Source organism: Mustela erminea, chromosome 9 (genome assembly GCF_009829155.1).
Source record: "Mustela erminea isolate mMusErm1 chromosome 9, mMusErm1.Pri, whole genome shotgun sequence".
Taxonomy (NCBI): domain Eukaryota; kingdom Metazoa; phylum Chordata; class Mammalia; order Carnivora; family Mustelidae; genus Mustela; species Mustela erminea.
In genome coordinates, this window is record NC_045622.1 from 67,461,720 (window position 1) to 67,477,078 (window position 15,359).

A 15,359-nucleotide genomic window follows, 5' to 3' on the forward strand; every position below is an offset into this window, starting at 1 on the left:
GTAGGGACTTCGGGAATAACAGCAGAGTGTCCGCTTTCATTTCCCAGGCCTGGAGCTCTCTCGGCAGCCATGAAAAATACACCTCCACGTCGTTTGCGCCCTACTTGTTCGTCTGTGTGGGACACTAAGTGGTTTGGAAACTCAGACACCTGGCCGAGGGCTTATGAAGTGCAGGAACCTTACTGTCTTTTTAGGACGGGTTTGTTTTCCAGAGCTGCTGCCTTCTCCCGGGAGCCGTGGAGCTTTCGCCCTGGCCCTGGCGAGCCCCAGCGAGGGGCGGCTTGTCCAGTAGACTGGAGTTTGAAGCTGCCCAGTCCTTCCAAATGCGCATGGAACTGGTCGCCTGTTTGGCCGTCCCAAGGAGACGGTGCCCGGTTCCCGCCCGGAGTTTGCTCAGCGCACCGCACAGGAAAGAGGCCGGCTTGCCAGGTCCTGCGGCGCGTCTTTCCAAGCCTGTGAAAAGCACGAATCATCCCACAGCAGAGTATGCTTACAGCTGGCCCTTTGCTAGCTTTGATCTGCGAATCAGGCCGCTCCATGAATGCCCTTATTGTCATGTTATGTGTACACAGTGTGTGAATTATTGAAAATAGGGAGGCCTGAGCCTCATCTGGTAGAGATTACAGTGCAGGCATGCTGGGCGAAGGTCTGTAATTGAAAATCCCCAGATGCTGTTTATTTGGCCTTTGTCACATGACCTGCTGCAGGAAGACTGTCTGAACAAAATGTTGCCTGCATGGAGAGTGGAGCCCACCCTCCCCCACCCCCGGAGTCTCCACAGGCTCAGTCTGTACACAGCTTAAACACCTGCCCAGAGGATTTTTCAAGGCTTAAAATAGATTCGCTCATAGCATTTAAATAGAGGGCATCTTGCTTGTTGGTTTAAACTGCTTAAGCGGTTGTTGACTTGTGGAACCTTCTATCCACACAAGGGTTTGCTGGATAATTTCACTCGGAGATATCTTTGCAAAGCAGCCTTCAGGGCTAGAGTCGTGCAAGGATAAGTAGTTTGGGCTTTGCCTTTTCTTTAAAAAAAACAAAAAAACAAAAACCGTGTGTGTTACATGAGCTTGCAGGTGAAGCCATGTTGACTGTGTGTGTGCGTGTGTGTTCCTTATCTTTAAAAACAGTGTGGTTACCCACAATATGCTCCGCTGATTCATCGGCATTTTTACCCAGTTCCTTTTTACCTGTCCTACCTATGGAAGAGTTGAGATGTCTCTTAGAATATGTGTTTTTTTCCTCTGTCTGATGCTGAGTGTTACCCTCTGTGCAGGTGGTGGATTGAGGCAGGATGATAAATCTGAAATGGGTGAAGATCACAAGAATTACAAACATGGTCATTGTGAAGAAGGAAGGGCTCTGCGTTTTCCAGGTTTTTTCTGTTAGGGAATAAAATAATGATTCCCCTTACCCTTAACTCACTCCGTATCTCCGTTGTGATGCTGGGTACTTCATACATTTCTTGGGGCTTAGGAAGAGGAAAGGTTTGTGGGTATTTGGCATTCCCTGAGCACTCACCCAGACCGTGGGTTCCTAGAAGGCCCGAGCCCCATCGTGTTCTTCTTTATATCCCGGGTATGAGAGCACAGTGATTTTTTTTTTTTTTTTTAAATTTCTGTCCTGCCAGTTCTGTCTTCCTCCCTCTCTTCCTGCCTCTTCAAAGAAAACATCCATCCACCACCTCCTGTGTGCCATGATGTCAGTTCTTCAAATATTTTCCCTTTCAGGAGGTGGCTAAAATCAGCAGCGATGTTGTCATTAAGTAGCACATTCTCAGTCCTGCCCTGGGAGCTTGGGGGTTCGGGGCCCCAGGGTGGGGGCAGGCTATGTCCCCCGCCTTCAAGAAGCTCATAATTTGTCCAAGAAGGTGAAGGAAGGCACCCACAGCAGGAGGGCAGTATGGCAAACCCTGTGCTGTCCACACACAGGAAGTCTGATGAGTGGAGGGGGCAGGGCGGGCTCTCTGGCGGGAAACTGGAAAGTGCCATTTGACCTGGGCTTTGGCAGCTCTGAAGCAAATGTTCAGCAGATTTGGGCAGGACCCGGAGGGCAGGGATGGGGAACGGTGGGTTGTTCCCACGGAGGGAATAGAAGCCAACATGATGGGACAATCTGTGCAGAGAGTGACAGGGAAACACCCCCACCCCCACCCCCGCCGGCCCCTGGCAAAGTCGGTTTGTATGTATAACATTTTAATTTTTACAGAGAGAATATGTTACATATCTATCCCCCGAGTAATGCGCAGTTTTTAAAGGAGAATAAAAAGGTGTTAGTTCTCCTAATCTGAAACTCAGCTGAGAGGGGTTGTGTGGTTTGCTCCATCCGGATCTCAGAGAGCCCCGTGCATAGGCCACTGTTCTCCCCTTAATGACTGGCCTGTGTGTTGTTGCCCTTGGCTGCTCGTGGTTTGGGGACCTGTCAGATGTGGCCAGGGCAGTTGGGTGAATGACAGAGAGCGTGGCAACCACGGGAGGAAACATCTCTGGATTTTTATTTATTTACTCATTTGCTCAGACTGTTCTTCAGTTGTTTCTCTCATCATCGTAGTACTCTGCCTTCATTACCATCATGGGGGTTCTTGCCTCAGTTTCCCTCCTATACTCTAAGCACCTTGAGGGCGGATAATACATATTATTTCAGTGTGTATCTCCTGCAGTGCTTCATGCGATGATTTTTATATATAGAAAATATTCAGGAGTGTCGGGGTTGCTCAGTGGTTTAAGCCTCTGCCTTTCGCTCAGGTCATGATCTCGGGATCCTGGGATTGAGCCCCGCATCGGCTCTCTGCTCAGCGGGGAGCCTGTGCCCCCCACCGCCTCTCTGCCTACTCTGTCTGTCAAATAAATAAATAAAATCTTTAAAAAAAAAAAATTCAGTGGACGGTGCTGAATGGGGAGACGTATTGGAGCCAGATTATGAAGGCCTTGAGTGCAGAGTGGAGTTGAGCTACAGCCTGTGTTGTAGGTGGTAAATGAACAGAAAGTCTCTATACAGTTCAGCCCACTTTGTGGTTGGGTTGTGCCCCCTCCTCCTGAGATTCTGTTCTTAGGAAGCACTTGGTAATGACCTTGAGAGAACTTGTGTTGAGTCAGGCTGTCTTCAGAGCAGCTGGTCTGGAGTTAAGGCATGATGAGCTTGCAAGTCAAAGCTGGATGGAGATCCCAACTATACCACTTACCCGTTTGGTAACTTGGGTGGGTATCTTCGCGGGTTGAGGCCCAGGCTGTATCATAAACTGGGAGTTGTGGCAGGGGGAGGGGGCTATGTGTCAGCGGGTCCAAGCACAGGGCTTTCCCTGGTGTTTACGCAAGGGGATCTTCAGCACACGCCGTTGTCCACCTCTCTCCCGTCTTGCTGCGCATCTGCCTGCCACACAGTGGGGTTCTCACTGCACTTAACCCTCAAGTTTCAATCTCTTTCGTTGGCACACACTTTAAAGAATATCCTTGATGATCGTGGTTTCCATATTAAAAGAATGACCAAGTGCCCAGGCACTTAGAATCCTCTGTTTTTTTTTTTTTTTTTTTTTAAGCCTGTTTCCCCAGCAGTGGCTCATCCCCGTGTGAGTGTCATGTTGACGGAACACGTGGGTACCTCACCTTTGTCCAGCGGCTGCTGCGGGAGCCACGGAAGGTCTGGCTTTCTTCTAGCGAGAGTCGTTTTTACAGTAAGAACTGAATTCTGGAAATCCAGTGGGGGACATGTGGCTGGCCTATTCATAAAGATAATTTTACAATCTGCCACAAATTATGAGAATTTTCGCCACACTTAGCCCTCGGCCAAAACCTAAGTCCTGCTATCTCATTCAATAAAGAATCTATTCTGAATTAGAACGTTATTGTAGCAAGTAAGTAGCTTGTATGATGCCCTTTTAATGTGAAGATATCCCAGGAAAGGGCTCCTTTTACTTGGAAACCATTTCTGTGGCCATACCATTTTGAAAGTTGAAGGTGCTGCAAAGATTCTGAGAACGTTTTCAGTGCAGCATGGAAAAGCTGTTCGGTTTCAGTAACCCTGAGAGTAGAAGCATGGGGGGTTTATATAAGATGCCATGTGGTGTGGTGTTCTGGACAGAAACCTTATATATATTACCAGTTCAAGCAATGAGAGTGCAGTGACATTAGGTAATAGCCCCAGGAACATTTAAAATCATTTCAAGGTGCCAGAAGCTTCCTGTATTCTTGCTGGTGGATATGGCAGTCCCCCAGGGTAGGTTCTTTATTCCCATTTCACAGGCGAGGAACTAAAAGGTCTAGAGACGTTAAGCAAGTTGCCCGCATTCCCACAGCTGATAAGTACATCTTCACCAGGAAGACGAAGGTGTAGGCAGCCCTACTTCTGAATCCAAAACAGAAACCAGTCTGCAGCATCGCCACCGTTCAACGTTCTCCAGCAAAGACCCACAGTTTCTGGCACTTTGAATGTGTGGATTTCACACTTCTTTAAAGGCCAGATAATTAATAAATAAACAGAGTGTTCTTAGCAAAGTTTTTCATTAACAAGACTCTCTTGAATTGATGTTGAGATTAGCTTTTTTTTGGACCAGGTCCATAGGCTTGTGGCATGTGGAGGTCATCACGGGTAAAAGGGGGTGAGGAGGGTTGGTCTCCCTGGTGCCAAGTTACGAGAGCAGAACGAAAGTCTGGATAATTGTGCTGCCTGTCCCCGAAGTTGGCCTTAACTGTAGAATGGCTTACAGTTTTCAGGTGATACTGCCGGTGTTGACCGCTGTGTATGATCTTTTTCTAGATCATTTTTCCTGTGTATAGGAGAGCTCACTCATCAGTTCATTGTTGAAAGCATTTATTGAGTACCTCCTTAATAGATGCCTGGTGTACAGTTAGAACTAGATATTTATTTCCATGGAATAGACACAGTTCTCAATGGGGGATGAATTGCCGCCCCCGCCCCCCCCCCCCCCCCCCCCCCCCCCCCCCGCCCAGGTATATGCTGGGTACACAAGGATACAAAGGAGAAGATGACTAACTCTGTTTGGTTGGCTCCAGAAGACTTATGGGAGGAAATATTTGAGTTGGGGCTTACAGGGATGAGGGGATTTTGTATGCAAAGGAGAAGGGAAAGGACATTTAAGGACATACGGTCTGTACAGAGGCATAGGGGTATGGAAAAGCATGACAAGGACGTGGGAACTCTGTGAAGCTTCTTGTACCAGAATGGAGGAGCCCTCTACAGGAATGGACTGTTAGGCCTGGTACTGGACGAAGAAGTGTGTGTTTTTCTTACAGTGGCCAGGGATCTAATGATGCAAGAAAGCAACATAATCAGATGTGGGTGTAAAAGAAAAGGCAAATGCCCAAAAGTGAACGAAAACTTCCCTGAGAGCCTGGGTGGGGGATGTTGTTTAGGGAGCAGGAAGCATAGGTTCCATTAAATCCCATACACACCTTGTGTGTACAGAATACAAAGACGCTGAAGACAAACACCCTACCTTTAAGGAGCTCACAGTCAGTTACACAGGGAAGTCGCACCAGAGCCACGGTGCAGGCAGAGCGGGGCAGAAGGGTGAGTCTCTGCTCCTTTCAGAGCCAAGCCATGCTAAGCGATTCGTTTGTAACTCGCCTTGGCTTCTACGGTCAGTTTGCTTTGTCATGTTGTGGTCTCTCTGACAACCACTGGTCTGTGAGGTGGGCTCCAGGCTCCAGGCTCCCTGGCTGTCATTCTTCTTCACATGCTCCCTGTCTCGTACATGTTTAAGTGGGGGGAGCGGGGTTCGTGGGGTTCTAGACCCTTTTTCCTGGGTCTAGAAGGATTTTACCTGGTTGTCATAAGAGATATTGCAACTCTGAGCAAAACCTCAGGATGGCAGGATAGTTTGGGGGACTGAAAGCCCCACATGCATTTTGATGGTGGTAAGATGGATTCAGGTGACGATGGATGAGGTATGGCATGAAAACAGAGCTTTCGGGCCAGGTGTTGGGACAGCACTGAATACCATGCTAAAGCAGGTTGACCTTTAGACCGAGGGCAGTGGGCCGTTGAAGGTCATGGGGCAGTAGAGTGGCTAAGCCAGGCTATGCTCTGTCGGTAGCTGTGTATAGGAGGGACTGCAAAGAACAACAGCCAGAGGCATAAAATAATCAAGGCCCGTGAAGTTACCCATTAGAGAAGTAAAAAAGTGATGCTCTAGCATCTCTTACCACTTCCTAGAGAACAAACTGTTCGAAAAACTGACTTCATTCATATTTATTTTCCTCTTAGAAGCAATGACAACAAAAAGAATTTCTCTCCAGCATAGCAGGATTGTATCTCATATGAAGCATTGGACAGGTTTACTTGCTTGTCTCTTTTTGACCCTGGTAGTCTAGGGTCGTGGACTACCATTCCAGTGGATGTGGGATTTGTAAGCCATCCTGCTGAGATGAAGGAACACGCAGTGTTTTATGGGACCCATGCCATATCACGTTATCAGCTGCCGTTGGCCGATGGGAACGCCCCGAAGCAGGGTTTTCATTATGACCATGAATCCTGAAGGGATGTGAGGGAGAAGTTCCGACGAACCAGAATTAACACAGCCTTCCTCTGCATATTCTTTCTTACAAAGCTAGTCCTTTGAGCTCCTGGATGAAGCAGACGCAGGTTCTTTTAGGGGACCGGCTGGTGTTCACCTCCTGAAGGACACCAGTCCATTCTGTAAACCTTTAGATTGGGAACATCAAGTACCAGCTCCTAATGACCCAGAACAGGTTGTCTGGCCCCTTTCTGGTGATTTTCCATATGGGTGCCGATTTTTGGGGCAGTGATTTTTTTTTTTTTTTTTAAGATTTTAAATTTATTTATTTGTGTGAGAGAGAGAGAGAGAGAGATCACAAGTAGGCAGAGAGGCAGGCAGAGGGGGAGGGAGAAGCAGGCTCCCTGCCGAGCGGAGAGCCTGATGTGGGACTCGATCCCAGGACCCTTGGATCATGACCTGAGCCAAAGGCAGAGGCTTAACCCACTGAGCCACCCAGGTGTCCCTCCCTGGTCAGTGATTTATATCGGGGATTAACTGAGACACTGGTGTCTAAACTTCCTCATAGGCAGGGCTCTGGGGTTGATTCAGGTTCTTTTCTTTTCTTTTTGGCTGTTGGGTGGGGGGTGAATCCCCCTTTATTCCCACTCTTAGCTTTTGCACCCGTGTCCCACCCACTCTGGTCTCCATCCCTGTCATTGGGTCATGCATTCCTCAGCTTGTATTTCCCGAGGGCCTGCTGTGTTCTTGACCCGGGGGGTGTACAGTGGTGAACAAAACCCAGTGTGTGCTCCATGCTCCTGTGGGACTTGCTGTGTGGAAGTGGGAGCGGCAGGCATTTATCATGTGAGCAGTCAGAGAAGCGGGACGTGGCCCCTGGGACGCAGGCCTGGGGAAGGACACGGTGACTGGACCCCATTCTTACAGGTCAGTCTTTCTCCAGTGTAGGTTCCTTGAAGCGAAATGGCATCTTCATGCCCTCCTGCTTCTGGCATGTTGCTTGTGATCTTGTAGGTGTTGTCCCTTGTCTGACTAGAGGGTGACAGATGAGCTTTGGTAGACCTCCCCCTCTCCTCCTCCCGGCCCCCATTCTTGCGTGTACAGTGGCAGCTGGGTCGGAGAAAAGGGGAATTACCAGCTCCTTCCTGGTGAGTTCGTACTCTCTGCTGCCCCCTCTGGTGGGCTCCAGCGATACAAACTCCCTATATATGGGGCAGGACAGGGTCATTAAACATCCCTGCTCTGTCGACTCCTCTCTGGCTGATGACGCTTGGCTCACACATTGTCCCCTACACCTGTGCTCTTCGCTCTTGGCTTTCATCCATTCAAGATATTTTTTCCTTTGAATGAAGCTCAGCTGGTTAAAAGAAAAAAAGCGTTGATGGCTAGAGAGTATTTGACCACCACCTAGAGAACCGTGCTGAGAAAGTACTCTGTAACCGTTCTTTCTGTTGGGTGCTGCTGCTGTGTTGGAGGACAGAGCCGTGTCCCGGCGGTGTTGTCACCTGGAGGAAGGCATCTTCTTTGCTTCTTTTCACTGGGTCATCTTTTCCTTTTCTGTTCTCACTTTATGTCGATGATCCAGTGTCAAACTGTGTTATAGGGAAGGAGGAACCCTCCTTCTGCCCCAACCAGTGACTTGTGCCACAAATATTGAGCTGCCTGGAAGGGAGAAAAAGGAAACATGAATGTAATTGGTCCTTATTCTCCGTGATTCCGTCGTCTGGTTGGAGCTGTGACATGTACCGAAACGATAGCGTATAAGGTGGGAAGGATGTAAGCCAGCAGCAAAGCAGCCCAAGTCAGAGGCTGGGGATGTTTATGAAAGGGGAGGCCCCTTCCTTCTCAAAGGCTCCTGAAGGACAAGACATTTGGAAGGTGTGCAGAAATGACCTGGAGCGGTATGGGACATGAAAGCAGTTGTGCGGGCAGGTACGAAGCTCAGAAAGCTCAAGGGGTTACCAGGGAAGCTTCTGGTGGTCTGACAGGGCCCTTGGGCTGAGTCGGGGTTCAGGAGGGTATGTGGAAGACCGGAAGGTTACAGCCAGGGCATCCGTCCCTATTTGATGCAGCTTTGTTCTAGCAATCAAGAGAAGTTTGAGCTTTCTTTCTGATTCTCATTCTTTACATGGTTAAAAGATGGGAGGCACCGTCAGGTATCCCTCACAGCCAAGGGAGGCCCAGTGTGCATCAGTGAGAGCTTCCCCTGCCCCCAGGGCTGTTCAGCCCTTCCCTGGCCTAACTTTGCCTCTGCATTGGGCTATGGCCAGGAAGAGGAGGTTCCAGTTGTTACTTCTTCCTTTGTGGCTCCCTGCCTCCATTCAATTACAAAGTGGCTCTTACTCTCTGAAAGCCCTGAGTCTCTGGGCTACAATTTCTAGCCACAGACCCTGCATTTGCTGTGCCTCAAACATGACCTTGAGGCCACATCCCATCACACACCCAGGCCACAACAGCGCTAACCAGGCTTCCCTGTAGGCAAGGCAAGCCCAGTGCAAACTCTGCGCCTTCCCCTTGTCGGGGTCTCCCTCTCCTCCGTCCCTTTAGCGGGAGGTTTCATGGCAATCCAGAATGCAGGAGAAGCTGCGATGGCTCATTTCCAACAGTGCTAAGTTCTTTAAGAGAAAGAGATGAAATGAAAGCTGGGTTGCAGTGCCAGGGTACTGATCCCAGTGTAGAAGCATTAAGGGGGGCTCTGTCAGTCTTTGCTTCTGCCTCCTGCCTATGGGAACAGCCAGAGTGGCCGCAGCTGCAGAGCCTCAGACAGAAAGAAGCATCAGGATATGTGTTTCCAAAGGCCATTTGATGCCACAGGGAAGCCGTAGTGTAATGACACTTGCTGGTGGACCGTGGCATTGCCACTCAGCTCTATAGGCTATTCCAAGTATGTATAGAGAAGTAAGAAGGAGTGCACGTGTGCATGCCAACCATAAAATTTGGAAACTCGTGGGCTCAGAAAGGTAGTGTGCAGCGGTCACGGGAGCCTGCGGGTCAGCAGGTGCCAGATTCCTGCTCGTATGTGTAAGGAAGGGCTGCTCTTTCGTCTAGAATGGCCTTCCACCCATACCCCTCTGTGCTGCCTGTCAAAATCTGCCTGACTGCTTTAGTGAGTGATATGCATACCGAAGTCTGAGTGTCCCTATGCCTGTGACCACCACAGTGAGATGGAACGCAACAGCAACAGTAAAATGAGACAGCTTGGCAGACGGGTAGAGGAAGGGAAAGGATGTGTCCTAGTGAGTATAGACAGAGTGAATGGTAGGATCCAGGAGGTGGGTCTGGAGTGTGCACTGTGGAATTCTTTCTGTAAGGAAACTTACGTTATGTCTGAAATTTTTCATAATAAAATGTTGGAGAAAATGCCATCAGTTCTTCAGGGCCTAGGTTATGTTCAGGACTTTGGGGAAGAAGACTTTCTAGACTTTCTCAGTTCCTTGTGGCCAGTAACGTGTGTGTGTTATCAGGTCCTCTTTCGTGGCAGTCGTTGTGGTGGGACCTGGAGAGCTGGTTTGCTCTTTTAGCTCTGTGTTGGGCTGTGACCTCCCTGTGGACAAGCAGGGATCTTCTCTTTATATCCCTGATGCACCAGGCAGGCATCACGTAAGGGATAAAGGACCTGACAGTAGAATTAGTTTGGAATGTCATACCTAACTTTGCAGTTATCTTTGCTGAAAGTCACGTTTGTAATATAAAGTTGACTGGATCAAGCCCCACTCTCTATGTGCGTGTTTTATTTTGTAAAGATTTTACTTACTTATTTTAGAGAGCGTGAGAGCATGAGCCGGGGAGGGGCAGAGGAAGAGTGAGAGTGAGTCCCAGGCTGACTCCAGGCTGAGCACAAAAGCCAGATGCAGGGCTCAGTTCTCAGGATCCTGAGATCACAACCTGAGCTGAAACGAAGAGTCGGATGCAGAAGGACTGAGCCACCCAGGCGCCTCTGTGTGTGTGTGTTTTAGAAGAGAGAGTACAGGAATTTTAGGGTTAATACTTCTAATACCCAGCACTCTGGTCATGGTTATAAGAAAAGACAATGCTGTGCGGAGCCAGGGCTACCAGTTGAGTTACATCAGTGATAACTGGTGCCCTGAGCTACCAGTCCTTGGTAAAGGACTTCTGCACTGTAGGACCACAGTTCAGTTCCAGGGCTCTGGACTATGTGGATTCACCCCATATGGGAAGCCATGCTATAAAAATACACAGAAATTGGGCTCAGAATGTTCTTTCAAGGTCACTGACAAAAATCCATTCTGAACCTAGTTGATTTCCCCAAAATATGTACAACCCCAAATGCTAAGAAGATAGTCCTAAATCATTTGGAATGCCATACTTGTTTCCCTAATCAAAGGACCTAATGGGTAGGTGAATTTTAATTCTGGGAAGATTAAGAATTGAAAATAGAAGTTTTTAATAGAAGCAAAGTCATAGTGTTAATATTTGACTTAGAGGATCTAGACATATTTGATGTTTCAAGTAATTATTTAAAATAATTTGGCCCATGCAACAGGTAGCCTGTTTTTCCAAATTAAATTCGGAAATCAAGTAGCTGATTTAGACTTGATTTTGGGGAAGGTTGAAGTCTTACTAGATTCATAAGCAGTATTAGAGTGTTGAAGATAATTTATTAGCTTTCTAAGAGTTGTTTAAGGAAAGGTTTTAGAAGTTAGGTCAAATAATTCTAATAATTAAAAGAATTAAATATATTCTAAATTAAATATGTAATTTTAAATGTTTAAAGGAGTTTAATGGCTTTGTAAGATGGACCAAACATTATTTGAATGGTCCTTTGATAGGATTATAGAGGCACCTGGGTGGCTCGGTCTGACTCTTGATTTCCGCTCAGGTTCCTGAAATTGATTCCCATATCTGACTCCCCGCTCAGCGCGGAGTCTACTTGAGATTCACTCTCTCCCTCTGCCCCTTTACACCCCCCTCCCCCCCGTAATGCTCACACACACATTCTCTTTCTCAAATAAATAAATAAATAAATCTTAGGGGGAAAAAAAAACCAAAAAAGAAAGTGATTATAAAAGTTATAGAAGTCAAGCTTAAAACTTAAGGATGAGCTAGGGTGTTTAAATTTGTTTTTTAAGTAAATGAATAAAATATACATTTTTAAAAACCCAGTAAGCCCAAATAGCATTTCTGTACATGAAGCCGCCCTCACGGTGATTAGAAAATTCACATGAACTAAAGTGATGAACAAACACTTGTTCAATCAGGTAGATGCTGAGAGTTAGTTGAGTTTGAATTTAAAATGCGAATCAGCAGATTTCCGCACTGAGGCGAGAAACATGGAAACCCCAAGTTAATTACCCTTCGTGGTTTCAGATGTGGTATGGAAGAAGGAACAGGGTCTTGAAAGGTTAAGAATGGGCAAGGAGAGTCACGGCAAGTTTCAGTGAAATGGTGGTTGTGATCTCGTGCTCAGCACGTGACAGGTGCCGGGTGAGGGCATGCTGTAGTCGTAGTAATTTTCGGAAGTGCTTAATTAGAGTTTGCCTTGACACTAATCCCAAGGGGTGTCATATGCATAGACCCCAGGGTGTGCGCAGTTGCACGTGGCTGTCCTGGGTGTTGATCTCACCATTCATTCAGGGGCTCTAAGCAGTCAGTTACAGTTATGTGTCACACACATCTCACAACCTTGTCTTCTTATCACAGAGAAAGAGTAGGGGGGCAGGGGACATTTTTGCCATCTGGATAAGGTTCAAATGAAATTGCGTGTAATGCAGAACCCCGGATTTATTTCGTGCTGGCCACTCAGACAGCCCTGAACAGGACGCACAGGGAGGCCCTGAGCTGGAGGGTGCTTGGCTAGTCTGCAGACGTTGTCGTTCAGGTCTGGCTTCTGGTAATTAGGTACTCCTGGCTGGGCTCGGCTGTCGGCGAGCCTTTGAGACAAATTGCAAAATCTGTACAACCATCTGAGAGATGGAGAAGTAGACCCCAATGACACTAGAGGGGATATTGGTAGTTCTCAGAAGTTTGAGAGAGAATGCTTGGAGAAGCAGTTCTTTAACCTGAATTTAGAGGTCCTTTTCCTGTGCTGAAAGGGTAAGTTCAGACAAGCATCAGGATCTGAGAGGATCCTGACAGGCTGCAATGATAGGCTTAATCTAACGGGATGAAATGAAGTGGAAATAAGTGTAAGGTTCTGTATTTGGATCAGAAAAATCCCAGCTATGCATGAAAATACTGGGCACAGAGGTAGGATCTATCAGAGGAGTAGTCTATATGAAAAAGACATTTACGAGTTCAAATGATACAAATTTGACAGTTGATTGTGGTTCCCCAAAATCAAATGCAGCGTTAGGTCACATTAACAGAGGTAGAGTATTTAGGATGAGGGAGGTGATAGACTTCTGCTATGGACTTGTCATAGGAGGAACACCATTGTAGTTCTGGGCTCTGAGAGGCTATGAGAAGAAACTAGACAAAGGATGGTCCCCTGGATGGATATGGTAGTGTTCCAAAGCTGTCACAGGTAACAGAAACAGAGGAGGTTTGGCCTGAGTACAACTCCAGGAAGACCTGAAAGCTGTCATTAATATCTGAAAGTCAGTCATGTGCAGAGCCTTGTTCTTGTTAAGAGGAACAAGGAGAGGGTTGCTCAGTCGGTTTAGCATCTGCCTTCAGCTCAGGTCATGATCCCAGGCTCCTGGGATAGAGCCCTGCATCAGGCTCCCCATTCAGCAGGAAGCCTGCTTTTCCCTCTCCCACTCCCCCTCCTTGTGTTCCCACCCTCGCTCTCTCTCTAATAATTAAATAAAATCTTTTAAAAAAGAAAGAATCTGGGGGATGAAAGTTATAAGAAGAAGCCCCAAATAAGAAGCGTCCTTTTTTTTCCCCCTTAAAAATGTTTTAAGGTAAAATGAACTGCTTCCATAATTCTAGAAGTGCTTGGTTAGGCTTCTAAGAATTGAGGCTTCTACTAGTGGCAGTGGATGATGTGGAGGCACTTCCCAGCCCCAGGAGTCCATGATTCTTCTGCCTTCCCGTTGTGATCCTGTCCTTTGTGGTCCTACCACAGGCAGGCAGGCAGAGCCTTGATGACGGGAACCATCTAGGCAGTGCTGAGGGAATCTTTAGAATCATCAGGCGAGATTTCCATACTCTTGGGTCGGTCATCAGTAATGCCACTGGTTCTGCCAGGGGAGATTTGGGGGAGTGTGGTCCTTCCCTTGGACCAGAGGCTGTGTTATTTCCTCATTTGCTCTTTCTGAGTGCCCAGCAGTGTGCTGCGTGCTGGGGAGGCTTCGGGGCAGAAACAAAGCTCTTGCCATCTTCAGGTACGCAGCTTTGTCTGGGACGTAGGAGAGCACAGACAAACCCTACAGCGAGCCCCAAAGCTCATGTGGTATCAGTCGTACCCATCCCCACTTAGCTCCGGGGCTGTCTTTTCCCATCACATTGTACAGTTCTTCAAAGTCAGGTGATTTGTTTGTCCTTCCCATCTCCTGGCCAGGTAGGCTCATATTGTTTCCCCTACAGGTTATGAAATTTTGAGGAGGTTAAGTCATTTTTTTTTCTTTTTCTCTTTCATGAACATGACCTTGTGTGTAGTTAGTTACTAGCACAGTGACAACCTCTGGGGAGTGTCTCCTTTCTGGTAGGAGCAGTTCATTCCCCAGTGGTTCTGCTGGCTCTAACAGGAGGTAACTAGAAGGCTGGGTGAGGAGGACCGGGCATGAAAACTTAGGACGGAAACGGGTTTGTGGGTTTGTGGCCCCCTCACCAGTTGCTCGTACAAGTTGAGCACCCCTTTAGGTATGAGCCTGTAAAGAAACCAAGAGACACATTTCTTTCTTCAGTTGTTAATCCTAGTTCATCATTAAATGCCCTTCATGCTAAATTTCCCCTAGTAAGTATTGTTGCAGACAATTGTACTGTTTTCTTTTTCTAGCATTAATAGATGTACAGCTCCCACTTAAGGAGTCCTGATTCTAAATTCTTTTTTTTTAGCTTTCAGAGGCTGTTTTTTGTTTTCGTGTTTGTGTGTGTGTGTGTGTGTGTGTGTGTGTGTGTGTTTAAGGTAACCCATCTTATTGTAAATTCTTCTTTCTTTCAGGTAGGAATGAATTGATAGCCAGATACATCAAACTCAGGACAGGCAAGACGAGGACCAGGAAACAGGTAAACTAACCAGCCTGGACACTGTGCATGTCAGCGAATGGCCCCAACAAGGCATTTTGGCTGCAGTGGCTGTCTGTGCTTTGGCTCCTAGGAGCCCCCAGTTGGAGTCCCCTGTAAGGACGTCAGTGTTGTAGGTGTTTTCCATTGGCTCAGTTTTCACTGTTCATCATTTCAGTGACCCCTCACTGTGTGGTCTCACATATCTGGGAAAGCGTCTCCTCCAAGGACAGTGTAGACACTGCTCCTTTACCATATTTTAATACCTCCAGTTCTTTCCCGAACTGCGCATCTGTAAACACCGCGACAGCTGCGGGTGCTACTGTATGCTCGGAGGTCGTGAAACTTGGAGATTTTGCGCATTGTAAAATCCTGGAACCATTACCCGTGAGTCATCATTTCGATGGAACAGTAACCCCAGCAGCCGTGAGTCTTGGCCCGAACATAATACTGAACGGTGCGTGCCCAGGGACCGGTTGCTTCTCACGCTTATGGCCTTTGGTCAGTAGCTGCTGTGACGGAAATGAAGTTACAACTTAAAAAACCTTTGGGCAGAGCAGTGTCAGGAATTTTGCTCTGCCCTTTGTCAGGGCTCTGGCTCTCCTTGTTCCTTCTGATGGAAAGCAGCCCAGACCCCCCGACCCAGTTCAGAACTGGAATGGATGAGAAATTCGGGTTTAACGAAAAACAGAAAAAGAAAGGAAGGAAGAGGGGCCGGGGTGGGTGGAATCAGACCAGCCTCACGGGTGAGTTGTTA

The 15,359-nt window shown here is 47.6% G+C and overlaps 1 protein-coding gene across 11 annotated transcripts in view; it reads left to right on the plus strand.

Moving 5' to 3' along the window:
- The window catches only part of TEAD1 (TEA domain transcription factor 1), a 261,388-nt gene that overhangs the window by 168,717 nt on the left and 77,312 nt on the right, over positions 1 to 15,359 (plus strand). For all 11 annotated transcript variants that reach the window (XM_032358729.1, XM_032358733.1, XM_032358737.1 and 8 more), the window contains one exon: positions 14,541 to 14,605. In XM_032358729.1, coding sequence (XP_032214620.1) covers positions 14,541 to 14,605 — 65 coding nt within the window. The remainder of the gene's footprint in view (positions 1 to 14,540; positions 14,606 to 15,359) is intronic.